Raw genomic sequence first — 27,054 nt, 5'->3', positions numbered from 1 at the left:
AATAGTCCTTGAGAGTAAAGTGGACTCTAATTCACATTTCTGCTTGCCACATTCAAAGTAGCATGTTGGTAAAGCAAGTGTCCTGTTTGATGGAGATGGAAGGATCCATCTGCTGTAAAAGGTAAGTGCTGTGTCCTGAGTGATCTCATTTCAGTGTGGCTAAAGGCAAGGAAGAGCACTGGGTGATTTTGCCAGTATATCCACAATGGCAATTTTTAGGCTTCTTATGGGGGAAAAATTGTTTCCTTAAATCTTACTGTTAATGTATCTACAGGATAAATAAAACATCCAGGATTAGCTACTAAATAGTAAGAAAACCCATGTAAGTGTGTAGCTCAAGGAAAAGTGTCATATTTTTCTGTTGTATTCTCAAAGGTGTGAGAGAAAATACATTGGTTTTGTCAAAGGAGGTGACTTGTGAGGCACCCTCCACCTGCAAATTGAGAGAAAAATCAATCCGGAAATGGAAACCTCCGGACCAATATTTAGGTACAAAGCTACAGCCACCAAAATTACCTTGCTGACCCGAACTGCATTTTGCTACATCCCCCTAGTCCTGTGTTTTTGCAGGATTTGTAGAATCACATAAGTTGATAAAGACCTGTAAAACCATCGAGTCCAGACATAGAAAGCCTGGGCCCTGCCTCCCTCCCCATGTTAAATGTAGTTGTGTAAAAAAAAATCCTCAAAATAGTAAAACCTCAGTATAATCCTCACTGATTTTCTTGCTACCTTTTTGTGCCTTGTCAGTGCATGCACACTCAAGAACCACTTGTCCAGAAATATTTCCCTCTGACAGAGCTGAAAATTGAAGCTGCACACAAGCTGTTCTGAATCTGAGCATAAGGCTGGGCTCAGACCACAGCAGACTCTTCTACCTGGGATGTCACCGGGAATCTTGGAAAAAACCTTTCCCATGTCCTCAAACATAGGCAAAAGCATAGTGGCTTGGAAAAAAGGAAGAGAAGCTCGCAAAGGGGAATGACCCAACGCTGGGATGAGCAGAGGTGTGGGAGGGACAAAGAACTAAGCCATAGGCCATGCTTGTTTCTGGGAGCCATGGATGAAGAAGCAGCCTCCTGAGATGCCTGCAGGGAGCCAAGCACTGCTGGCTGCCCTGAGCAGACGCCCTAAGGACACCCAACCTCTATACTGCAGAACTGTGACATTTCAGGTTGACCCACCACGTCCCACCAACTCCTGTGCAAGCCTACCCCTGTATTCCTCTTCGCAAAATAAACTTTTGCAAGAAGTTTGGCATCATCAAAGAGACGCCATCCTATGATTACAAACATCAGGAGGCAGAAAGCGCTGGCCTTTCAGTCACACGTGGCCCGACTGTCCAGCCACGTGGCAGGCAGAACTCAGGGTATGCGGCTCTTCCCTGCCCGCACACAGGGACATGTGGTTTGCTCTGTTTGAAAAAGAAACAGTAACTTCAACTCACCTTACCTCATTAGCCAGGGAAGCACAGAGCTGAAGTTGCCAACGGAACTGCTCCGGTGTTACCTCTTCACTCACATTGCATTAAGACTTTATTTTGCAACAAATTTAAATACTCAGTCACATTCCCAGTGCTCCTTCACCACCAAGAACCACTTCCAGGGCTAATGGCTGCAAACTGAAGGAGAGTTTACTTGGATTAGATGTAAGAAAGAAGCTTTTTACAAGGAGGATGGTGAGGCATTGGCACAGGTTGCCCAGAGAAGCTGTGGATGCCCCATCCCTGGAAACATTCAAGGCCAGGTTGGATGGAGCTCTGAGCAACCTGGTCTAGTGGAAGGTGTCCCTGCCTACGGTATGGAGCTTTGGAACTAGATGGCCTTTAAAAGGTCCCTTCCAACCCAAACCATTGTATGATCATATGACTTCATTTCACTTACAACTCCAAAGAACTTATTAACAACGAGGCCAAAAAAAAAAACTTTTTAAAGCAGCAACTGTTTATTATTGGGAAGAACATTAGGACTTTATTTTTTTTTCTCTTACATATATTCAATTTGAATAAAAATAATTTAAAAATTTTAAATTTCTCTTTATATTACATGAAAATAACTTGAAACAACAGTGAATTCTGGAAGCAAGAAACATAGACAAAACTGTTATTTAGCTGCTGAGATGTAGTTCTTGGATTTTTTTTTCCAAAAAAAACCCCACAAATAGAGAAACAATCACAATTGTCATTCCAGTGGAGAAAATTAATCCATCTATAAAATATCTTTAAGTTTGAGAATGGTATATAGTTACACTAGAAAGTATTCATAATATAGTGTATGAGTTCTAATATACCACCTAAAATATATAACTTCTGAGACTTTACAAGGTCAAATACTTTAGACCATATTCCAGTGGAAAAACACTACAAACCTCTTACAATCCTTTTAAAGTTCTTGTTCAATTAACTTATTTCCTTTTGAGGAATTCCAATATAATTCCAAGCAACAAAATATTGCATACAAACTAGCTTGCAGAACTTTATTCACACTAAATTGGACAACCACTGTTTAAAAGGATGAAGCACCTTTAGTAACAGTGACAAAACATCACTGTTAGTGTAGCTGATGAAGAAGCAGATTTTGTGCACATATTTGTAAAATTTTCATTTCAATAAATTTGATTAAAATGATGGTATATTCAGTATTAAGAAATTCAGCTAATTGGAATTAAAATATCCTTATGGCTGGAGTAGGATTACAGTGTTACAAGACAGTGTTTACTAATTAGTCCAGTTCATATTATCTGATAAAGACTTCCAATAAAACACTGATTTCTTCTTTTTTTGTTGTTGCTTTTAAAATACATGGAACCTACTGCAATTTCCCTGGCTTATCTCGTTTCTTTTCAGTTTTTTCAGTTGAATGTGAATATAGTTCATCTTCTCATTAACTTCTAGGGTAATGAACACCATTCAGCACCACCTGAATGGGTTATAATTAAAAAAAGCCTCAAAAAGCAAAGGAAAAAAAATGCAATTAGCATGTCAAGGTCTGACTTTGGAACACAAATCTGCAGAAATATGTACAGTAAAAATGAGATGGACTTTGTGTAGGTAGTTATTTGCATTGAGTACCATATCAAATTTAATGTAACTGTGCCAGTCGTGGGGTCTGATGGCCTGATGGAAAACCAGTCTTCACCAATTACAAGTCAAAAAGACTATTAATATGATTGTCAAAACTGTCTTCTGCAACAGCCTAACCTCAGGGGTCAGTTCTCTTCCAAAGAAATGTTTGAAACGCTGGCTGGTGCTGCAGCCCAACAAACAACCCGATGCCATCTAAGGCGACAGTGTCAAACCCTTTCAAAAATAAACATTTTGCTTCAGTATATATTAGCTGGGGAGGGGGGCGGTGGGTGTGTATTCTGCTTTTTTTTGTTTTGTTCTTGGCTTTTTTATTTTTGTAACTGTCTGCTGTTTCCAGCACCATCTCGGAGGCTGGAACGTTTCATTCCTTCCTCTGCCAGTTGTGTCCTTTTCCACTTGGCAGATGCTGACCACCACACCCACTGCTCCTCGGCGCGCAGCAGCCGCCGGTACCGCCTTCTTGCTTTCCTTGCCTGTTATCTGTGTCATCTGCAGAATTTACAACCCTGGAATGTGATTTCTGAATCAATATGCATTTTCTTTTCCTAAGGAATGCCTTATTTTGCAACCACAGCTGTGTAAAAATATCCTAATTTTATCTAATGAGGGGGTGGTGGCTCTTTTGAGACAAATAAGTGACACAATTTAGAAAACCAGGGAGGCATTTTCACCAGACTGCAATATTTTTAAGATGGGGTAAAATTTTGGACCTAAACTATGCCAATTGTCTTTGTTTCTAAATTAATAATTACTTTTAGTTTTACCAAGAAATATTCTAGTGGTATGAACTATGGAATTTTTGAAATTATGAAGCATATTTATGTTTTACTTCTCTTCTCTAAACATATTACTCATTTGTTCAATTCATTCAGGATTCTACCATACTGTCAACCAACTATAGTAATCCAGAAATGTTTTCTGCTTATGGAAGGGGCTTAATCACTAAGACACACCTCCCTGCAAAGCTTCAGTATTTCTGATTTGTAAAAAGCTTTTCTCATTGAAGTAATACTGCAGTGGAGCCCTAGTCCTCCTCCATATATACGACTGTCAAGTTAATTAACTTTTCAGGACAAAATGCTGATCACATTCAATAATGAGCCACACTGTCATGCTCAAGACAGCTCCAGTGGTAGCTCTGGTGGCACAACTGTGTATCTTGGGTCAAGCTTAGGCGTGAAATCCTTGAAGTTCTTAGATGCTTCAGTACCAAACACATCTAAAACTTTCCTGTTCATGAGAGCAAACCTGAAAAACAAGAAAGCATGAATGCATGACTCACTTACTTATGAAAAAATAAAATTATTTAATGTCATGAAAGTTTACCAAAATCTCTGACATATAGGCTTCAACCTGCACTGTTCAGATATTGAAAGTTTTTCACCTCAGGCAATAAAGATTTTTTAAAAAACTGCATTTGAAAAATGTGGCTAATAGTGTTTGTGTAAGCGTACGTCAAAAATGGGGAAAAGTCCCCATGAAAAAGGGGAAAAGTCTCTTTCTACTTTTAATTCCACAAAAAAAAAGGTCAAATCAAAATATACTATTGTTCTCTCTCACTCCCGCAGAGTAAACTGTGGCCCTGCCTGCCCAAGTCTGGATGCCAATTTTATGGGCTTTACAACTTATTTCCATTTTGTTGCTCTTTACAACTATAGAATGAAAAGTGTATGAAATGTCAAGAGAAATTGCCTTTATAGAGAGAGTGTCAAAATTACTATTAGGGAGATTTGCTTCAGATAAAATAAATGAGCAGAACAGAATTTCTATTCCTTCCTCTCCTTCAATTAAGGCAAGCTTAGGATTAAGACAAAATGAAAAAATGCAGCCAAAATTGGACATCTGCACTGACATCATTCCCTGTATCATGTTTGTATGGCCTCAGAGGTTGCCTGAGGACTGCCTCCAGGCATCCCAATGAAAGCTTCCCACTAAATCTGGCAATGTATTCAATCACCTCGTGTGTACTGTGCCACGGGGAGTGTAGGTTCAACATGCTCCAGGGACTGGCCTCTGATTTCACTTCTATTTTTACAGCCTGGAGAGCTCGTTGTCACGAGAAACATTACCTTTTATAACCCCATTCATAAACTGATCAAGATGTGGATGCCTTGTTCCTGCCACACACTGCACCAATGTAACAGTGTACACTTCACTAAACTGTATTTTTGTAAGTCAGTTGCAGCAGGATCTATTTTTAAAAGAAGAGTTTTTTAGATTCCTGCAGCAAATAGAAAAAACATCCAGAATGATATTACAGTGTATATTTATGATTATGATCAGTGAAAAATTTTCATTAGCTTTCCAAGAAATAAAACATCCTTTCCCAACTGAAACAGTTATAAAAAAAGTACTGAAACTTTCAAGTATTCTTAGGAGATATTCTGACATTTCTAGTAACACTTTTAAATCCATAGTAATACCATGTTGTCAATCACTGTACATATTAAGTGATTTCTTCAACACGTATAGTTGTTTACTGGATTCTTCATGTTCCAATGGAATTTGAAAGTACCCCACCCTCCAAGTGAACTAAAAAGGCTTCAAGCAAAACACTCATCTGCTAAACAGTCTTCACTAGAGTTGTCTGCTCCTGTCATTACACTAAACCCAACAATGTCACTTCAGCAGCAAAGAACTTGAAGAGTACTGGAAGCTGTTTGAAAAGCAAAGTAAATCCACAGGAAATTAGCCCTCATGTACTTCTAGCGCTCTGCTGTTGGCAGTGAATGACACAGAAAGCTAACTGTGATCAATGACAGGTTTAGACAAGCCAGAACACACCCCTGAGTACATACCTGCCCTTCGTTAGTCGTAAAAGAAATTTCCAGTATGAAGGTCTCAGGTTCTGAACTTCCATGACAGCCTGCAAGGAGAGGATTCTGTCAGAGCCAGCTGACAGTGTCAGGCAAAAGCTTCATCTGCTACATTAGGTTGCCAAAATCAGCAAAAGGATTATTATGGAACTCATTTTTACTGCTCTCTTCTGAATTCAATGCTGTGTATGGCCACCACCAGCACAGACTGATATTCCTAGAATACAATATTTTACCAGTGGTGACAATAAACTTACATCTCATTGCAGAGAAAGTAACAACACTCATTGTTCCTATGTATGTGACTTTGGACCGGTGGATGCCAAATATACCTCCCACTTAATCCCCTATCCATTCTGCATCTTGTGATCCACCATTTCTTGTAGTCATATTTATATTTCATGTTACATTATCGTAAATAACGTCATATATCCAAATTTATGTCTTCTCTCTATTTCATTACTTTTCTGGGTCACTTAGAAATACAGAGAATAACAAACATCTCAGTGTAGATCCTTTTTCTAATTTCTCCTTCCTTCTTCCTGATAAACCTAGCAATTTGTTTCTAGTCTTAGATTCATTTTCCAATTAGTTATTAAGTAACCAAAAACCTTTCTTTTCTCACATGAACTTTTTGTCTGTTAGTCTCACAGGACTGTCCCCGACAGGAGTATTTTATTAATTCACTTTGATACTGGACTTAGAGATATTCCCAAGTACATGGGAACAATGAGGAGGAGAGGTGTCTCGTATACGTTCTGCTAAACACAAGACTGCAGAAGATCGCTTTAGGGTCATTTTATATTCTCTTCATTGGGGGGCACAAAAAATAAACACAGTTATGGAGGTCCAGAGAATATGCAGTTCATACAGGGACGTTTCTGCACAAGGTCTAGAAATGGTGAGATGTAGTAGAATAGTAGAGCTATTTGGGTAGCACTGAAAAGTTGATTTTGTAGCTGATGCGGACAATTAAAGGACTGAGGGTAAAGGCATGTAGCTAACTTGAGAAGTGCAAAAGATGGTACCTACAGCTTGTGTCAAATGTTACACTTTAGGGCTTTTACTATTTTTTGCAGATTTTTTCCAATTAGGCAATATTAATTTAAGTCAGTGGAAACTTTCAGTTGATTTAAAAAAACATAAAATATTGTATTATACTGTTTCCCTCCTTGAAAAACTGTCCTTTCAAATGCTCACAGAAGTTCATACATTAATGTTCATTTTCTGGGTGAGTGCATTTTAAGATTCTTTCCAAAGAATTCAATGCTTTGTATAATGTATTCAGCTAAAAGCACAGGAGAAACTGAGTCCTAGAAATGACCTTCCCACAAAGACACTCAAAACCAGAATGCAGGAGCAAGATGCTGTGAATCACTACATCTCACCATCTTTTCTATAGAACTAACTCCCTGTGCTCCTCTTTTCATTCAGTATTTGATTTAAAGAACTTCATGTTCTGTTAGAGAGCATACTTACTGCCTGAAAGCATATCGATGTAGAAATGGCATAGATGATGCTGTCTGCATGAGGAAAATAGGGAACCTTCCCTGCTTCAATGCCTTTGAAGTATATAGTCTATAAAAATAAACAAAAATGTTGACTGCAACAAAATCAAAGTATCTTTTTACTTTTTTATTTTACCTTTTAAAAAAACCACGTCAACTTTATATTTTTTATATGCCCACAAATGTGATGTTGATTAAAAGAGATTATAAAAGTTGCATAAGATCAACCTAATAAGAAGCTACTAATGCACAGAACAGGTGTGCATTAATAGCTTGGGTGTTACAGAACCTAAAGATAAAAAGGGGAAAGTTTGCTCTGTTAAATTCTTCATTTTACAAAAGCAAAAGAACAATGCAATACCTATTCCAACAAAGTGAATATTCACTGTTCTTAAACAGCTTGAAATCACATACTTTACTTTCTGAGAAAACATGTACAGTTTATTTTCCTGAGCACAGCCTGACCTTGCAAAGCAGCACACGCCTCTTTGGTCAGTTACCCTTGGCTTGCGTAAGATGATAAAAGTAGTAAAAAAAAAAAAAAAAGAAAAAAAGAAAAGAAGGAACACACAGCACTTTTCTTATTTCACCAAAGCCAAGATGTGTCAAAGTCCAGAGAAAACCATCAGCAATAGAAGATAATACTAGTTTTTTATAACTGGAGTTCTAGAAGTCATTATGGATAACTCAGATTTGCCTTTATATGACCAATATGTGAACTGCCTTCAGAGCTTGGTCTGGGATAACCAGGAGGAGGAACAGAGAGTATCTTCCCTTTTTATGTTTTATTTTATGTATAATAAAAAAAAATAGTTCCTTCTTTTTATGTTCTTTAAAATGAATTCTGCTCTGGTAATGGAGGTGGATAAATATCACTAGAGAAAAAGGCCTTCAAGTTCTGTAGGAGAAATACATGATTCAGGTATGATGCATAGTGAGAGAACCTTATCAACTCATTCCAGTGGTGTTGGGGAATTAACCATGACTAAGTCTCAAATTTCTGGAAAAATCACAGTAAGAAATCAAATGCTGGTTAGAAAAGTATAATCAACATACCCAAACTCTGTAACTACTTTTTTTCCTGGGCTCCTACTTTTAACAAGTTCAGGGAAATAATTCAAGCTTGAAGAATAGTAATTAGAACAAAGTTCATTCCAAAGCTGGGAATTCAATCAGCTGTAGTACACTGACAAACAACTTCAGCTATAGACTAAAAGCTAAGCTATTTTGAGTTATCATAGACTGTTGAATGCCAAAATTAGGAAACAAAGGCAGGAAGTTAAGCTGTAGCTTTTGGCAAGAAATCTGCAATTAAGGACTAGGTCTGATTTATGTTTCTGGCAGAATAGACATTCTTGGAACTTTCTGATGTAAGAAATCTGCAAAAATTACAAAGCAAAGGGTTGTGAGGAGATTAAAAAAATCATGGAGAATATACATGAAGACTAATGGATAAAGGACATTTAAAATTAGTCAAAGAAAATAAAGTAAGAAAGAAATGAGACCACATGGCAACATTGCCTCTTGCCACTCATGTATTGAAACACCATCACCATACACCTTTGTATTTTACTGGAATTGCCTAACAAAACCCCTGACGTCCATTTTCTTTTCTTGTGCCTTGAAAAAATAGATGAAATTAAGACCTCTTTTAGGAGTGTAATAACTTACCTCTACTAATTTAGACACCAGATACATAGAGATAGTTGTACTTTTGTAAAACATCATAGAAATTCCTGCTAGACACCCTGTAACAATTAGAAAAGCATTGTTAAGGTTGTGATTTGCATTGTTAAGGTCTCTGCTGTGTGTCAGCCCAACAAACACTGCACAGGACTATTTATTTCTGCTGCTACAGACAGCACAGTTCAGTGATGTTCTTTTGCTGCCCATCCAAATATAGTTTGTATCACAAAAAAGAGAAAGTCTCAGAAAGCTGAAACAAATCTGCACTTCAGTGCTCAGGAGCACACTATCAAATTTCTCTGTTTTTTGTGGGATGAGAGATGTCTGTGGTTCCAACATGTGACAGATGCACATGAGGGAAGGGCCTCACCACCACATGAATTTCATGGTAAAAGCATCTTTCTTTGGACCCAGTGGAGGTCAATGTGTATTCTGTCACATATGGAAGGGTGAGTATTTTCATCTCACATCTCTACAGCTGCAAATTAAAGGACAAGTTTATATTTATGCACACAGTAATATACTGTCCTTGGAGCTGACCATAAACTCCACATTTGACTGAATTTGCCTTACAATTTTAATTGCAATTCTTTCTGTGACACTACTTGAAACATCACTGTCACTTTGACACAACCTTGATGTACACAGGAATAGGAACAAAGTCCTATTTTCATCACAGAAGTCTGAAAATAGAATGGGAGGACAGACAGAGGAATACTTGCAGAGTCTCAACACACACAACACAAACTTTCCACGGACTCACCAGCTACAAGTGCATGAAGCTCATCATCTAGGTTTCGGACCCAGCGCAGGAAGCAGCTTGTACCCTGGAGGTGAACAGAATGCAGGTTTAGCCCTACTTATTTCTTATAACACATAGACTGGAGGTATTCCTTTTAAGCTAGTAATATAGCACACAGTATGAATTAAGAGTGTAGTGTGATAACACCCATAATCACAGAATCTTAAAATGGTCTGGGTTGGAAGGGACCTTAAAGATCATCTCGTTCTGTCTCCCCTGCCATGGGCAGGGACACCTTCCACTACACCAGGTTGCTCAGAGCCCCATCCAGCCTGGCCTTGAACACTGCCAGGGATAATGCATTCTTCTACTTGGTAATTTTGTTACAATAAAAAGCAATTTAATTGATAAGTGAGCACGCAAACTTTCCCATTGTAACAGTCTTGTAAGGGAAATGTAAAATCACATTCTTAAGCTGTAGAAACTTTCATTATTGAGACACATTATGTCTGATTGGGTAATCTTTACCACATTAAGAAACACTAAATTACATCAACAAAAAACAAGAAATCAACACAACTAAAGAACAAGCTTTTTAAAAGCACTGGTGATACTAAAGTCCAGAGAGTTGGACATAGGACCCATAACACTTCAGTGTCTTAAATTTACTGCTGCCATTTCTTTCAAAATTGGAAAGCAGATTAATCTAATTTGAATTCCAATCTAATACCAAAGCTATTCTTGAATTCATGTCATCCTCATTTGCTGTACCTGTCTAGACTCTTTCCCATAATAAAAGTTTTTTTCAACTACATACCAAACCTCCAAAGATTTTTTCATGCATCCAATAAATTCTGGAACTAGGAAAACACATTAATCTAAAAAAATAGAACTGCATATCCCTTGGATTCAAAATGCACCAAGCATTTAATTTTTTTTTGCCTTGGTCCAATTTCTTTGAGTGACTAGAATCTTTGCTGCCCTACATGCTACTTAGACTGGAAGAAAAATATAATGCAACCCAAATTTGTATAAGTTATGAAATGCAAACAATAACATATAGAATTGGAGGATCATTTAGCTGGAAAGGACATTTAAGATCAAATCCAACTGTTAACCTAGCATCCACCAAGCCCACCAGTAAACCACATCGCAAGTGCCACATCCACACACCTTTTGAACACTTCCAGAGATGGCAATTCCACCACTTCCCTGGACATCCTGTTGCAGTGCCTGAAAGCCTTTAAGTGAAGGAGGATTTCCTACTATCCAATCTAAACCTCCCCTGGGCAACTTGAGGCCAATTCTTTTTGTCCTGTCCCTTGCCACTTGGGAGAAGAGACTGACCTACACCTGGCTGTGTTCTCCTTTCAGACAGTTGTAGAGAGTGATAAGGTCACCCTGAGCTTCCTTTTCTCCAGGATAAACACCTTCAGCTCCCTCAGCTACTCCTCATAAGACTTGTGCTCCAGAGCTTTCTCCAGCTCCACTGCCCTTCTCTGGACACGCTTCAGCCCCTCAATGTCCTTCTTGTAGTGAGGGGGACAGAACTGGACACAGCACTCGAGGTGTGACCTCACCAGTGCTGAGTACAGACTTAAAAAATAGCAAATAAAGGTCAGAATATGTCACCCTCATAAAATGAGTATCCACTGAGCTGAATTGCACCTCTCAATTGAAGCTTTTAAACACAACAAAATCATTTTAGCTTTTGCAATTTAAATGCTTTTCTTCTCTGAAAGCTTTTTTCTTAAAGTTTAAGCAAAAATTTAAATTTCAAGCAAACTCTGAACAGCTCATCTGCACTTTGCTATCAAAAATTTTAGACTCTGTAACCTACAAATTTTTGTCTCTCAATTTAATTACCAATCAAGTTTTGCTTATGTGTAAGACCTCCTTTTTTATTTTTCATTAAATAATATTTACCCCAAATAATACAGCATGATCTTGAATTTGCAGAGGAAATAAAGTGGAAGTTGAAAAATGCCATGTGATTAAGAATACGAAGTGCAAAAGACACTTCAGCACTGCACTGTGCAATATATTCTGCATTAGGGCGGGGGCTTCGCCACATTCTCTTTTGGCATAAATAAACATAATTTGATTAATTCCAACCATGCTGTATGAATGAATGCATATCAGTTCACAATCTGTCATCTTATAATGGGGTAGAAAGGACAGACTTCTAAGCAGTAAGTGCAATGTCTCCTCAGCTACACACTGTATGCTCTGCAGTCTCCTGCTATTTAGTGTCAAGCAAGAATTGCAGATATGTGACCCAACAAAATCTGCACATGGCTTCTCTCTGGCAACACAGACACTACTGCAGTCACTACTTGTGCCTGCATGAAAATCCTTTTGTGTAGCAGCAAATCCCTCTGAAATCTGAATTCACTTTCTCTGAAGTACTCTCTATCTCCTGATCTTGGAAACAAGCTGCAAAATCCACCAGGTTTATTTACAAATTACAGAAAAAACACACAGAATGGAAGAATAGCTTTCTGCTTACAATTTGATTACTGCAATAGTGTAAAATTTGTCAGTAACATGCTGTAGGAAAAAGTACCAGTACTATTAAGCAGCTTGACTTTTTAGCTCTTTGTGGTACTCTGAAAAGTGAAATAAAAACCAGAGCATTTGTCATTTCTGTATGTTATAAACTTACTTTGTATATACTGACAAAAGATCCCAGAAAAGCTCCAAGCTGGAAATTTTCCTTGTTGTAGAAGAGGGAAAGTAGCCGTGATGGCTGTGTAAGCAGATGCCGGAAGGTGGAAGGAATCCGAAGGCAACACTGGATCAGGTAACCAATGCTAAACATTCTAATGAAGCCCTAGAGAAAAGAAATAGAGACTTGTGGTAAGAAACCACAAATTCTGAAAAAGGAATAGTAAAAGCTTCTACAGGAGGTTTTATTTTTGACATCAAATAGTTTAAAATCCACTCTGAAGGTAATATGTAAAATCAATAAATGTATCCTGTCCCCACCTTCTAACTCAAGAGTTTTCTTTTTCCCAGTTACCCTGTAAAATAGCAAAAGCAGTAAAATCACAGACAATTGACTCTTCTTTAATTTCTATGAATTTCTGAAAGGTCTCAAGGGAGAGTCTTCTATTCTACTCCAAAATTCTGTCCTTTGAAATAATCCTGATGACTTCATTTCTAGGTCACTGACCAGCTTTTAACCACAAATGGGTTTATGAGGAAAGCAATGCGGTGGAAAAAAAAGAACACTTCTGTACTCAAATGTCTGGAAAAAACAGTAAGGAGGAAAAAGTCCACCAAAAATAAATTTCAGAAAGTGTGAGAATTAGAAGTTAACCCTGGTGGCTTGGCACATGCTCACGGACTTATCCTCAGCCAAACATGGGGTTGTGGTATGCCTTCAGCAAGGGAAAGGGAGAAACTGGAAGGGACTTCATGTGCAGAACTACTCAGAAGAGATAAAATTGGTTCCAAAGAATTTACTTACTATTCCACCTGGGATAGGGATCTGTTGTTTTTTTTTTTTTTATCTTGACAAAAAACCACATTCACTTTTTTTTTTCCAAATTATTCTCCCCATTTTCTTCTAACTTCTTCCAATGCTTCCTACCATTATTCTTACCCTAAGGTGAACCTTTTTTAATAATTCTGAATAAATTTTACCCAGTTTTTGTTTGGAAGATTATTTATGTGAAAACTACTTCTGCACTCACCTGCAAATAAGGCAGGCACCTTATTCAATTACAGGGACACAATTCCAATGACAAGGAAATCTTGCAGAGGGTTTGACTGAGCAACCTTTCAGACTCAGAAACTCACACAATTTTTGCCTCCTAAAGAACTTTATAATGCATCATAAAGCTCATAAAATTTTATTGTGGTTAAACATCCAGTAATAAACTCTTCCTGAAGCAATTACTCTTCCTGCTACTCAAGAAGTGGTTTATGAGAATCAAGTAGAAGAAAATAAATCATCCAATGATACAACAGCATTTTGATTGAAAAAAATCCATTCCTTCATGCCATTATTAATAAAAAGAAGAAAGATCCTAAACCCAGCAGTGATGAACAAAGTCCAAAACAAGAAACAACAGAATGGTGTGTTTGAAGTTTTTACAAAGGAAAGGTGACTTCAGTGGGGTGAGGAAACATCTAAATTACAACTGGAAACATTCAAAACACATCCCTGATTTTATTCCTATTAGTAGCCAAATTAGAAGTGCTGAACCACAGGACTGAGGTTTAGTGTTAATGTGCATGAAATACCAAGTATTGTGCGAAATCTCTCCATTTAGCTCATTACTTCAACCAGGTGAAATCCTATTACACCTACAGGTGTTTCTTCACAGTCACAAGAAGCATTATATCTTATAATCCATGTACAGTACTGTAACTTTTATCTTCCATAAAAAGACCTCCAATAAGAATGGATGTAGTACACAGCAGAGCATATGCGGGACACTGTAATAAACACAACTGAGCACAGAAAACTCTGCTGAGAGCCATTTCTCCACAGAGACTTTATGTTGGAGCTCATATCAGCCAGAAGTAGTAGAACAGTGTAATGACATGTCTCCAGAATTTGTTGAATAAACTTTTCTTTCTGCTTTTGAGAAACAAATTTCTTAATAATACATTCAAGATATTTGCTAGAACTCAAATTCAGAAAAGCACATGTGCACACAGAGTTCAGAAACACACCAAAAACTCAATCAACCTGTTGCAATATATTAGGAATTCATTAAGATGGTTAAAATAAATTAATTAAGATATTTAATATTTATTCTGGGTATATAGTAGCTCACATTCCTTCAAGAGACAGACCTTTGAGACTACAATCATGAGAAAATAATATCAGAGAAGTCATGGATACCCCATTCCTGGAACTGCTCAAGGTCAGGTTGGATGAGGCTCTGAGTAACCTGCTCTAGTGGAAGGTGTCCCTGCCCATGGCAGGCGGGCTGGAACGAGATAGTCTTTAAGGTCCCTTCCAACTCAAATCATTGTATGATCCTACGACCTTCTTTGAGGTCACCCTAGTCACCAGTACATTTGGAGAGTTATCTGGTCCTGTCTGCAGCACCAGCAGAAGAAACAGACAACTGGACTTCTACTGCTGCCTAATGGCTCCTCACTGTAAACAAGTGGAATCCTGAAGAGGAAAAATATTGTTCCATTGCTTCTGTCACAGCTCTTTTCAGACATTTACAAGAACAAAGAATATCAAGTATTTAAAGTCTGAAGGGAAGTCAATGAACTCAGGTGGTATGGCACTACTGAATTGCTATGTAAAAGCCATGATGCTGTCAACGAGTTAATGTGCATTTAAATGTGAAGCAGGAGAAGAAGAGCATGCAAATGGCAGTTAAAGCACAGATGTATTAATGAGAAGAAAAGCTGTTCAAGGGTAAGGGAAAGCAGCACGGAGGGGAAGTTTTGGCAATAAGCAGCTCATCACATCGTTATCAGATTTGAAAGCTCCATTACAGAAAAGGAATTGTAAAAACATGCTCAAATCATGTCAGCTGACAGTTGTTACTGATCAACTCCAGGAACAGTCATAGAACTGACCTTTGAGAATTTTGGATCTTTAAAAATATAAATACATAAAAATAATTTTTTTCACTCATCTTCTAATTTAAATAAAAAGTCACAGAACAAACAGGAAATTATAGGATCTGACTGCCACTTCAGCAATATCTTCCTCACTAGATTATTGTAGTCAAGAATAATATACACCAAAATACTGCAGAGGACAGGTCCAAGAACGAAATATATCTCAAATGCACAACTGCCTTCTCAAAAGAGAGAATGGCCTTATAAAAATTTCTTTTTTAAAATTTACTTTTTGTCAGGCCAAATCTTTATTCAGCTTTATTATCAGTTAGGTTTTTTCCTCCCCTCATTCCATTTAAGGATATATAAAACAAAACAAAATGATGCTGAATCAATAAGTGAAAAGGATGTGTATTTCTGAATATCCACCTTCTTCCCCTCCCCATCCTCAGGTTCCTTTAACATTTTAAAAAGTTATTTTTGAAATTAATATAAATTAAAAACATCTGAAGATACTCAAATACATTTTTGTTGCTCCATATATAAAAACAGGTCAACTGTTAAGGGATTGGGATCTTCTGGAGCCTTACCAACTCCCAAAACAGGCATAGCAGGTGGTACCACCTGTGCCAACCCAATGCCAGCCAACACAAATTTCTGCACAGTAATTCTCTGAAAAAAAACTGCACTGATCACATTAATAATGGAGGATGAATTATACCACCAGAGATAAACAGCTCTTCCTGGGCGTAGCAACTGTGACCAATCTCTCATTACCCCGAGCTCTTAAAATAAACGACTGGAGGAGTGCACCCAGTGCCCAGCAGCGACGTTCCAGAGCTGTGCAGCTGCATGGGAACCACGGCTGCCTGCCACAGCAGCACATTCCAGGTGCTTTATTTAGGGGGGAGTCACAAGTGGGCTCAGCCGTGAAGTGCATCACATAGTTAAACAAGTTCCTTGCTTGCTAGGCATTTTTTCCCACACATTTTATGTTACTCATTCACTACAGCTAATCTGAAAGACAGAGAACTTTAACCCCACCACCACCCCATCCTAAATTGAGAAAATCTGTTTTCTGGCTTGTCACATTGTCAATAGAAGAAGAATGAGTAATAGGCTCATTTCTTACTTCCTAAGCATATGCTTTTCCTGACTACAGACTTTCACCCCCTCTTTGCCAGAGTTTGTCAATCCAACTTTTTTTGCACTTACTTTAATACAGTATGAGATGCAATTATCTCCATAGTGTTTACAGCATCTATGCCTTGGGCCATGTTTGCACCTGCAAAAAGCATAATGAAACACGTATTAACTTGTAGCTGTTTTCAGCGTCAGCGACAGGAGACTTCATAAATTTTTCTTGCCCAAAAATACATAAAGTGCTATTTGCCCAACACTCATTCTCCCCATTACCCACTGAAGGGCACCGTGAACTTTTATGATGCCATAAAAGGACAATAAAAACTAACAATACTTTAGTTGTACACCAAGAAAAAAGTGTCTGCACATTTATTTGGATCCAACCTCTTGCCATGCTACACATAAAATGCTAAATTAAAGAACAAATTTTCTGCTGTGGTCAACAAGAAGTGATGTGACCTCTCCTGGTTTGTCTCTGCTCCATGGTTCTGGAAGGATATTTGAACAAGCATCTGTTACCTGTGTCCTTTCATCTTTCACACCACTGTAAGGGTCACTGAAGGGCAATGTAGATCATACAAATGCACACCCTGTGAGACTTCTCTCAATTGCAAGCATCTCACTTTTGGGCTATTTCTTCTGTAGCGTAGATTTTTATGTAGCTCTTCCTTTGGACTGAGAATTTGACCTTAAGCATTTGAAATAGACTGGCTTGGGCTGGTGGAATGTGTGGATTGTACAGTTTCTAGCCCTGCTCTATGCAGAATTAAAATAAGTCATGTCATACTGGGTCTGAACATTATATTTTGCTATATCCAAGTATTTAAGATTTAATGTAAAATAAATTACACAATTTATAAACTATGTCAAATATCTTGGAAGTTTTGAATCGCGTACTATAAAGTCTAATGGCCATAAATCATCTGTGAGGTCAGTTTATGTAGCAAAATTGTAATGAGAATGTGCTCAGGTTACAGGCATTTAGACTCAATTATATTGAAAAGAACCATATGGAAGAGAAACCAGTGGGAGCATAAAAACTTCATATTGAAAGTTTGCTGAATGTGTGAGTTGGGAGTTTCAAAACCTTAAAAAAAAAGTTCTCCATCTTCAATCCTTGCATTTAACCAACAACAGAAGAGCAATGAACTATCTCTAGCAAACTGAATAACAGGTATTTAAGACAAAACAGGCATAAGCAATTCAGGTAAAAGCATTTGTTTATGGCTGGAGGTGTCTTTTCCTTGTAGGTCTTTTGCTGTCTAATACAGTCATGTCTGAAAAACCACCGATGGCTTCCCTTATATTTTTCAACTAAAACCCACAGCAAATCATAGGAAGTCACCATGTGATGGGGATCGCTTCATCATTGTTCATCATCTGAGCAAGTAAAATAAGCCACTACTTTGAGTACACAATGCACTTGGAAGACTCTCTTCTGCATGACAGCTGGTAGAGATTTAGTCATAAAACTGCTCTTGAAGAGGTTGGTGGAAGTGAAGATTCATAGGTGTCATGTGAACACACCCCTAACCCATTTTTCACTCCATCTTCTCTGTAAATGAATGACTCCTTGTAGTATCCAACATGCCTGAAGCAGAGGAATCAGTCATAGCAGAAGTAAGTCATCTGATCATATAAGACTGAAAACTCACTGCTCTCACTTCTTTAAGCTTATACTAAAAGACAATGAATTGGATCCTGTAGATAGGAGGACATCCACCTTGCCTAACTTCAGATGTCTAGATCTGACCTCCTGCAAAACAGTTTTAGACTCACTCTTTGCTTTGCAATTTCCTATCTCCAGACAGCAGAGGAACCCACATGCCATCAATCCTCCTTTTAGGTAGTTCTCCTTTATGCAATACAGGGATGTAGGTCCCCCAAAAGATGTTATGGTCACTTATGGTGACAAAAGTAAGGTCTGCTGCTGTGCAATTTTTCTCCTTAATAGTACCACTAGTTCCAGCAGAACTATGCCATGAACTGGTTTTGCTGAAAACTGCAGAAAAAGCAGCCACCATCCTGCACTCATCATGGACTGAATTTGCTCTCCTTTGTTGGACAACTGCCTGTTGTAAGTCATAGCTATGACATACAGGTCTGCAAGTTTTGCTTTCACTAGAGTTCATCATCTGCCGCTATTAACTACGTAGTAAAATGAAATAGAAAAACACTGAAATGCAAAGCAGAAGTATTACAAAACATTGTCAAATACAACATAACAGACATTAAAGTGCTCTATAAAAATTATTCATTTTTTTTTGTTTTTCTTTTGGGTTTTTTTACTCACACTTTGTCCATGAGCTTTTTTGTTAGTGCCAGTATGTTCATTGGCTGTGATACTTTTTCACTATGCTTGATTTTTCTATCTGTTTTTGAAAATGCTGCTTCAGGTGAAAAAGAATGGGTGGGGATTTCTTCTTTCCCTACAATGAACCTGAAAGAAAAAAGCAAAACAGAAAAAAGCAACTACATAAGTAACTCAAAGAAATACATGAAGTCCTGTATAAACCTCTAAGTCTTAGACCAGATTGAAGTTACTCCTAGGCCTCTAAAAACTCATCTTATACAGCTACCAAACCTCATATGTCTTTAGAGAAGATCACTCCATTGACATGTATTTAAAGATATACTTCAGCTAGAGGATACAATTGATGCTGGGAATTTTTTAAAACTGAAACCAAAAACATTAATAGGTAAGTCCACCTCTCAGAGAAAGGAAGAACACCAAGAATATAAAAAGGCACTTGAAATATCTCAATTCTCTCCAGCAAAATGGGGTTACATAAAGGTTGATAATTACTACAATATTTTTATAAAACATATATTTTGCAGAATCTTCAAAATGTTTTTGCTGCTGCTGAAAGCATCAACTTTGTTTTGCTTGGCCTCATCTTCAGCCTTCTTTCTTCATCCAGAAGTTGATATTGTCAATATATTTGCTCATCTTAGATGTAGAATTACTGTGTATCAAGAGCAAGGGAGGACACAATGGCAAGATGTTTACTAACACCATGAACTATAATCCCAGTTACACTGTACCTTGGCAGTCTTGCCAAGGATAAAGAAGATATAAAAATTTTGTCATTCTGAAATGCAGCAAATAAGATCCAGCTAAAAACACAGCAGCCATTTGCTTCCAGGAAAACATGGGTTATCATGAAACCCAGTTTTAGAAAGACAAAAGGTAAGTGCTCCTTCAAAAACATGCAATCGTATGTCTGACTTTCCTTTAATAGCAGTCCCAAATATGAAGGGAATTCTCTCTTGCTAACACACAAAGAGGAAACTGCCTCAAGCTGCACCAGAGGAGGTTTAGACTGGATATTAGAAAAATTTCTTCACTGAAACGATTGTCAAGCATTGGAACAGGCTGCCCAGGAAGTGGTGGAATCACCCTCCCTGGAAGTATTTAAAAGACATGTTGATGTGGCACTCGGAAGCATGGTTTAGTTGTGGACCTGGCAGTGTTGGATTAAAGGTTGGACTGGATGATCTTAGAAGTCTTTTCCAACCCAAATGATTCTATGATTATGCCTTCTTCAAAATATGTTGTATACCCAAAAGTTTAATTTTAGAGCAACATGATTTTTCTTAGGAATAATCTTTTCTTATAATGCAGCTGCCACTGTGCATGATTCCTCAAAATCTTGTCTTACATAGTCACAGAAACTTTACTTACTTCAGCGCAGAGTATGTAAATCCTTTCAAGCCATCTTTGCACCTGAAAGACAAAACCAAAAGATTTCTCTGTAATGGGCTGCTGGCAATATAAAGTGTTACAGATTAAATATGGCATAGAAGGGCTGTGGAGGAACACCAGCTTTTCATTAACAAAAAACAGCACATTTCCAACAGCTCTGTGGTTATGCTCGATTCCCATTTGTCACCACAGCCTTGGGACATCTCTGAAACAAAGGACACAGCATCAAATGCCAGTGCTTCTCTTTTTTCTCCAAACCAAGAGTGGAGAAATTTTTAAAGGATGGTAACAGAACCACTAGGACAACAATGTGAGGTAACAAACAACTGCTGCTTTATGGACAAGTAGTCATGAAGAGTTGAACAAAACAGAAGTTTTTACTGCAAGGAGAGAAAGGAGAGTTGGATCTCAATGAAACACCCATCCTTCTTGTGAAAAGCTGCAGGGAATAGTGTCTCTGATTTTGAGATAAATTGTTGTACTTTGCTAAGTGCTGATCTCTCCAGCTTCTTACTTTAAAAAGGCTCTTAATCTGAAAGTCCCAGTTTTTCAATTATACAGTGAGTGGTTGCCCTGATTCTGAGCTTGACAGTATGTATATATATAATATATATCTGTTCTTACCAACTCTAGGGCTCCTTTTGTGAAGCATGACCACAGCAAGGAGCCCATATTTGGCTATGAAGATTTGGGTTTTTGACTTTTTTTCTGTCCAGGATACAATGAAAAGAGCTGAAGCTTGCAGCTGCTACTGATTCCTCCTGAAAAATCACGTTGATAGCACAGGAGAGAGGAGGTATTTGTCTTTTCTCCCCTTTTTTTTTGTGGTAGAATTGTATGGGGAATACATGATGGTAAAAATGCATTCCTGACACAATACACAAACCAGTAACTTATCAACGCCACCACTACAAGAGCACACCTACTCCAAAGGAAGGCAGGACAGCAGTCGCAAAAGCTTTGTAAACAGAAGCAGCTGACGACAACCCTTTGCCTTCCACCTGCAGAGAGCACATTGTCCCTGGAAGTGCTGTGCCCACATCCTTCGAGAGCAGGCAACACCATCTCCCAGAAGGCCCCCTGCATGGTCAACATGTACTACCAATGGCTAGATACACACAAAGAGCAGGAAAAACATATCAAGATCAAAGATGTTCACAAATGAAGAATGTCTTGCTTTGTCCTGGCAGGGGAGTGCCTGGTGCAGAGCTGGTAAGACATCACAGCACTAAACACTCCAGAGAAATTCTTCCCAAGGTTACGACCTTCAACACATATGTTTCCAAGGACTTGGTATTGTCAGCATGTGCACAGTTACACACAGCACCAAAAAAATTATTGCAATGAGCTTGTCTTTTAAAACGACTGCAGTTAAAATATTGGTCACATATTTATGACGTATAGGGGTTTAAGGTAAATATGTAAAAATAAAATTGCTCATTGTATCTTTAAGTAACATAGAACTTTGAAACCAAAGATATGCAGTAATTTTATTTATGATTCTTTACCCATACATACAATTCAGAAGCTGAAACACTATCACAGCACTTTTACAGAACGATGGACTCAAAGATGGGTTGAAAACAAAAATTATGGACTGAAACAACTCAAATCAGCTTAGTCCAGAGATCACAGTGAATCACTGGCAGAAGTCCAGAGTCCAAATGCACAGGTTTAACATACACCCCACTCCATCCACACTACCACAGTCCAGTTTCCTAAGTTGGATTTTAAACCTCCAGATGACTGTAGGTTAAATGCCTTTTGAGTGAAGGGTGTCCAACACATTACGCCTGCAAGCTGCCAGCTCATGAATAGGGCTTTAGTTTCTACTTTTCCAGCAAATTAAAACCATACACAAACTGCAATCTAAACATGTACGTGTTTCTAGAATAATATCAGAACAGAAAAGTAATCACAGTATGACCATAATTATGTTTTCTCCTTAATCATTCCAATGCAATTGCACTTCCAGTTGCAAGTGTTCAATGATTCCTTTACTGCACCACCAGATGTCCCTGCCCAGCTGTGCTTGAAGCACCCTGATGGATGCTAACCTACAATTCATTTCCTTTAAACTGACCTCAAATCCTTTCTTCACTAATATTGAAAATCAGAAGACACCTGAATCACCAAAAAAGAAAACAGTACTCCAACCCCCCACTTCTTTCCTCCAAGAAACAAAAAATATTTCTAATGCCTATTCTAATTACACAAAAAAATTCAATTCTATACAGAAAGTATTTAGTGTTTTGGAATTTTATTAGTTATGCTTACTTTTCTTATTTTTTTTAGTTGTTCTGTGTATTTGGAGCTACAGCTATGAATCTCCCTGAAAAATACATCCAAGTTAAATATGTAGTTCAGTAAGGAAGTGACACTGAAGACACAATTAAAATTTCCCCCCCTTAATTTCCTATTTAATTTTAACAAAGTAAAAAAGTGCAAGCTCTTAAATAAAATTTAATTATTGTTGCTTGCTGTCTAAATTGTCTTCTGTGAAACCATTGTGCAAAACTAATGGGTCTGTGGAAATAGTGTTTATTGAGGGTTTTATAAACAGGAGCCCTAGAGAAAAAATACTTGCAGTCAAGAATAATTTGTACTGCAATTCCCCTTCTCTGGCATAGCCATTTTACTCTTTCAAATGAAGAGGCAACCAACAACAAAATTGTAATTCTAGTATTTTGCTTTACATCATGGATCATGAATTCACTATATTTAAGGTTTCAGAATGCTGGTCTAGAGATTGAAGTGATGTTTTTTATTCACTCACTAGGTACACAACACTGGCAGCAACCAAAAAAGCCCTACACACTGACTTCAAATACTTTTTTTTTTGGGGGGTGGGTGGGTGGGGAGGTGTGTTGTGACAACCCCCTTGCAGAGACATCACAAATTCAGTGACTGGACTCAACAGTGACTGCTGAGGTACAACACTGGCTGCACATGGCACTTTTCATGAACATCTGGCTGCTAATAACTGAACTAAGAGTAATGATTTGCTTCATACAGCCACTAATTGGTAATAGTAATGCCACCACTAATTGGTTATAATAACTTTTACTCAATGCTTCATTGCTCAAGGGGTGAAAAAGCCTGCACTCTGCTGCTGACCCCCACAAGCTACTCAAGCTTCAAATGAACCTAGTACAATGCATTACATGTGCCCAGCACGGCAGACACCCCTGAGAGGGGAAAAATCTGAAACAGTGAATTGTAAGGGGGTTTTTTAGGGTACTACGCAACTTGCAAAGCCTGGGATAACAGAGTTGTATGGCATCAGAGGAACTTGGTGTAGCTCACCTACCCTTCTGCGAGGGCATGTAGTGATAGGACAAGGAGGACAGGCTTCAAACTGAGAAGGCAGATTTAGATTAGATATTAGGAAGAAACTCTTCACTGTGAGAGTGATGAGGCACAGGTTGCCCAGAGAAGCTGTGGATGCCCCATCCCTGGCAGCATTCAAGGCCAGCTTGGATGGGTCTTTGAACAACCTCTTCTAGTAGAAGGTGTCCCAGCCCATGACAGTCATTAAGGTTCTTTCCAAAGCAGAACATTCTACTGCTCTATGTTTCCCACCACCCTGAATGTCCCAGGGACCAAATCCCATTTTTCAAGAGGTCAACACTGTTTATTGCCCAGCAAGCAGTAATTTAAATGGTGCATAATTTGGCTGCATTTTCCCATCAGATGGGGATTGTCCCTGGTACAAAGCCAAGAGTGCCAGTGACTTTGCCAGCTGTCCCTGCTGGTACCATGTACCAGATCACACAGCAGAAATGCTCTACTCTGTTCCAGCTTGTGTTTGGCCATAGCCCTGGTTGGAGCCAAAGGAGCAGAAGAATCAAGGAGCCAAGGCAATAAATTTGGGTTCTCAAAATTCCCCTGCTGGGACTATTCTGGCACATGAGCAAATATGGTTGATTTTAATCGTGCATATTTATAAGATAAATTTAACTTACGGCCACACACATTTATTTTTTCATAAAGGAAACAGCAAAAGTGGAATAGAGCCAAGACTTGATACAAACTATATTTCCAACAAGACATGAACTAACTGTAATTATGTTTGTATATGTAAAGAGGTGCTGTACATGAGTTAACTGTACTCTCCCTCCATCCTGCGGGAAGAATTTCCCACACTGAACTGCAAGCCTGGATGCCAGCAATTGTATTTTGGGGTTTTTTTATTAGTATGTCTGTTTTGGGGTTTTTTATTAGTATGTCTTGTCATAGCTCTTCTCAAGATTTCCTCTGTGACCAATAAATATACACTGCACAAGAAACCTTCTGAGGGAACGTCACTTTTTACCCACAGAATTGGTAAGCAGAAAGCAGCTCACAGTAGTAACAACATGCCATGTTTAACAACATCCCCACAGTGCTTATGGTATCCTTCAGGGTAAGAGTAAATTAGAAACTCCTACATGCAGAGCTCTTATTATGGCCACATGGGAAGGAAGCACTTCAAGCACAGGACATGTGTTAGCATTTTACTGCAGCACCTCTGCCTGTGAAGACTGGTCAGGGGGACCATGTTTCCATGTTAAAGTGTCTTCTTTATGGAGAAGGGAGGATCATAGTGATGAAATGTGACTGTGTCTGGACATGCCAGCTATACCTCTTGCTACTAAATCCCTTGCTTTTAGGAATTAAAGGCTATCTAGGGTATTTTGTGACCTATGCTGATCTACAGAGGATAATCCATTTTCTGTTTTAAGTTGCTTAGAGAAGTTACTGTATCTCCCTCTTTCTCTTTTTCAACTGGACTCCATGATGTTAAATGATTCATTCCTCATCCTCTCCCCAGTGTTAAAAGTCAACAGCAGCAGGTGCCATTTTTCTGAGATGTCTTCTGTATCTATTTCTCTTCTTCTTTTTCCATCTTCTCTTTTGCCCTTTCTTCTTACAAGTTGAGTTGCTCTTCCACATTTCCCCCCAACTGTCCTTCTGTTATTCTCAAAAGCTCATTTCTCTTTCTTAAGAAAAATTGCACTGAGAAAATCCAGATGTAAATTTATGAGGAAAAAAATTATTCATACCCAGACTCTCCTGTGAATTTCTACTTTTATAGATTAAACATATATTTTCTTTCTATTTTTACACACAGGTCTTACCTATTCAGGCCGGAACTGTGAAAAAAATATAAGGTATAATTATAAGCAAAAAATCTAATCTCCTACCCCATGGACAACATGTAGCTTTTGGAAAACATATCAGAAATCACATTAAAAACAATTGAAATCAGAGGAGTTTTTAGTTTATAAAAAATTATACTTCAAACTTTTAAATGTGCAAATGTAACCAGGATCAAAATTCAGTCAAAAGTCTCATAACGTGCTTCCAAATCAGATACCTAATAGTGTGTTTAACTAAAATACTAAAGAATGTATCCACGGCATTTCTTTTAGCTGTGCCTGAAGTATAAAATGATCTTTTGAAAAAGCCATGGTTTTGCAATCATTACATGCAGTGAATATAAAATCATATTTTATAAAAAAGTAAATGAACAAAGAAATCATAAATAGGGACAACATTCATGGAGAAGGGTGAGATTGGCACCATGGAGGAAGTACATTATTTTTTTCTTGACCCAATTTGAATGCATGATTTCCAATACTTGGAAAGAAAAGGTGCCTGGAAATGACAAACCATGTAGTCAACAGTGACCTATGGTCCCATTAAGCACTCATGTAAATCCAGGGAATTACATTACAAAAATTCTGCAATTCTGTGAAGAATGTGACGCTGTAATTAAAAGGAAAGGTATTTATATTGAAGTTAAATTACAATACTGGATTCAGAGTTCTAAACCAAAGTTGCTGTCACTCAACTTCACATCTGATTGTTAATCATGTTTTCTGTGTTACTGTCAAATTGAAATCAGATTTCTACTGATGTTAATTATCCTACTACTTACAACACTCTCATTTCTTCAGAGATTAGCACTTTCTGAAATGTGCAAGTAACTGCAATTTCAGTAGGTGGAATTTCTCTTAAAAGATCTTGTAGACGACAAAAAAAAAATTTGTTAATTTAGCTGGATGCAATGTTCCATATCTTTTTATACCAACAATGCTGTGCTGTGGGCTCAGGAGCAACAACTGAATCATTCAGGTGGTCACGTTCCCATCTCAAAATCCTTCATCAAAGCCCCTGCCTCACACAGCTAATAGCAGAAGCCAACATAGAACCACACAACAGTATGGGGGAAGGGACCTTTAAAGATGCTCTAGTCCAACACCCCTGCCAAAGGCAGGGACACCCTCCACTGGATCAGGCTGCTCATAGCCCCATCCAGCCTGGCTTTGAATGTTTTCAGCAATGGGACATCTACCATCTCCCTGGGAAAATTTTGCCAGTGTCTCACCACTCTTATAATAAAATATTTCTTTCTTATATCCAGTCTAAATCTACCCTTTTAGTTTAAAATTATTAACTCTTGCCCTCTCACTACAGGTCCTATTAAAAAGTCTGTCCCCACCTTTCTTATAAATCCCCTTTAGGTAGTGGAAGGTGCTCTAACCAGGAGCCTGCTCTTCTCTAGGCTGAACAACCCCAACTCAGCTTGTCACAGGAAAGGTGTTGCAGCCCTCTGATCATCTTCATGGCCTCCTCTGAACCTGCTCCAATAGGTACATGTCTTTCCTATGCTGAGGACTTCAGAGCTGAATACAGCTCTCCAAGCAATTAAAAAAGCTGACTAAACACTGAAGTTAAGGATTTATCTGCTTAGTTCAATTGATTTGCTGAATTTTGCGAAATGATGTAATTTTTCCACTATTCATTTTGACCTTTCTTACAAGTGTTTTAGCAAAATACGG

The 27,054-nt window shown here is 38.1% G+C and overlaps 1 protein-coding gene across 1 annotated transcript in view; it reads right to left on the bottom strand.

Moving 5' to 3' along the window:
- Positions 1–1,931: 1,931 nt before the first annotated feature.
- Positions 1,932–27,054, bottom strand: part of TMEM135 (transmembrane protein 135) — a 158,046-nt gene continuing 132,923 nt past the window's right edge. Inside the window, exons 7-15 of the mRNA XM_053971012.1 lie at positions 20,207–20,248; positions 18,815–18,961; positions 16,594–16,663; positions 12,503–12,670; positions 9,859–9,922; positions 9,081–9,157; positions 7,381–7,479; positions 5,884–5,951; positions 1,932–4,333 (exon numbers count right to left, since the gene is read on the bottom strand). Coding sequence (XP_053826987.1) covers positions 4,201–4,333; positions 5,884–5,951; positions 7,381–7,479; positions 9,081–9,157; positions 9,859–9,922; positions 12,503–12,670; positions 16,594–16,663; positions 18,815–18,961; positions 20,207–20,248 — 868 coding nt within the window. The 3' untranslated portion in view covers positions 1,932–4,200. The remainder of the gene's footprint in view (positions 4,334–5,883; positions 5,952–7,380; positions 7,480–9,080; positions 9,158–9,858; positions 9,923–12,502; positions 12,671–16,593; positions 16,664–18,814; positions 18,962–20,206; positions 20,249–27,054) is intronic.

The sequence above is a fragment of the Vidua macroura genome, chromosome 2 (assembly GCF_024509145.1).
Source record: "Vidua macroura isolate BioBank_ID:100142 chromosome 2, ASM2450914v1, whole genome shotgun sequence".
NCBI lineage: Eukaryota > Metazoa > Chordata > Aves > Passeriformes > Viduidae > Vidua > Vidua macroura.
This window is presented reverse-complemented; position numbering and strand designations above follow the sequence as displayed.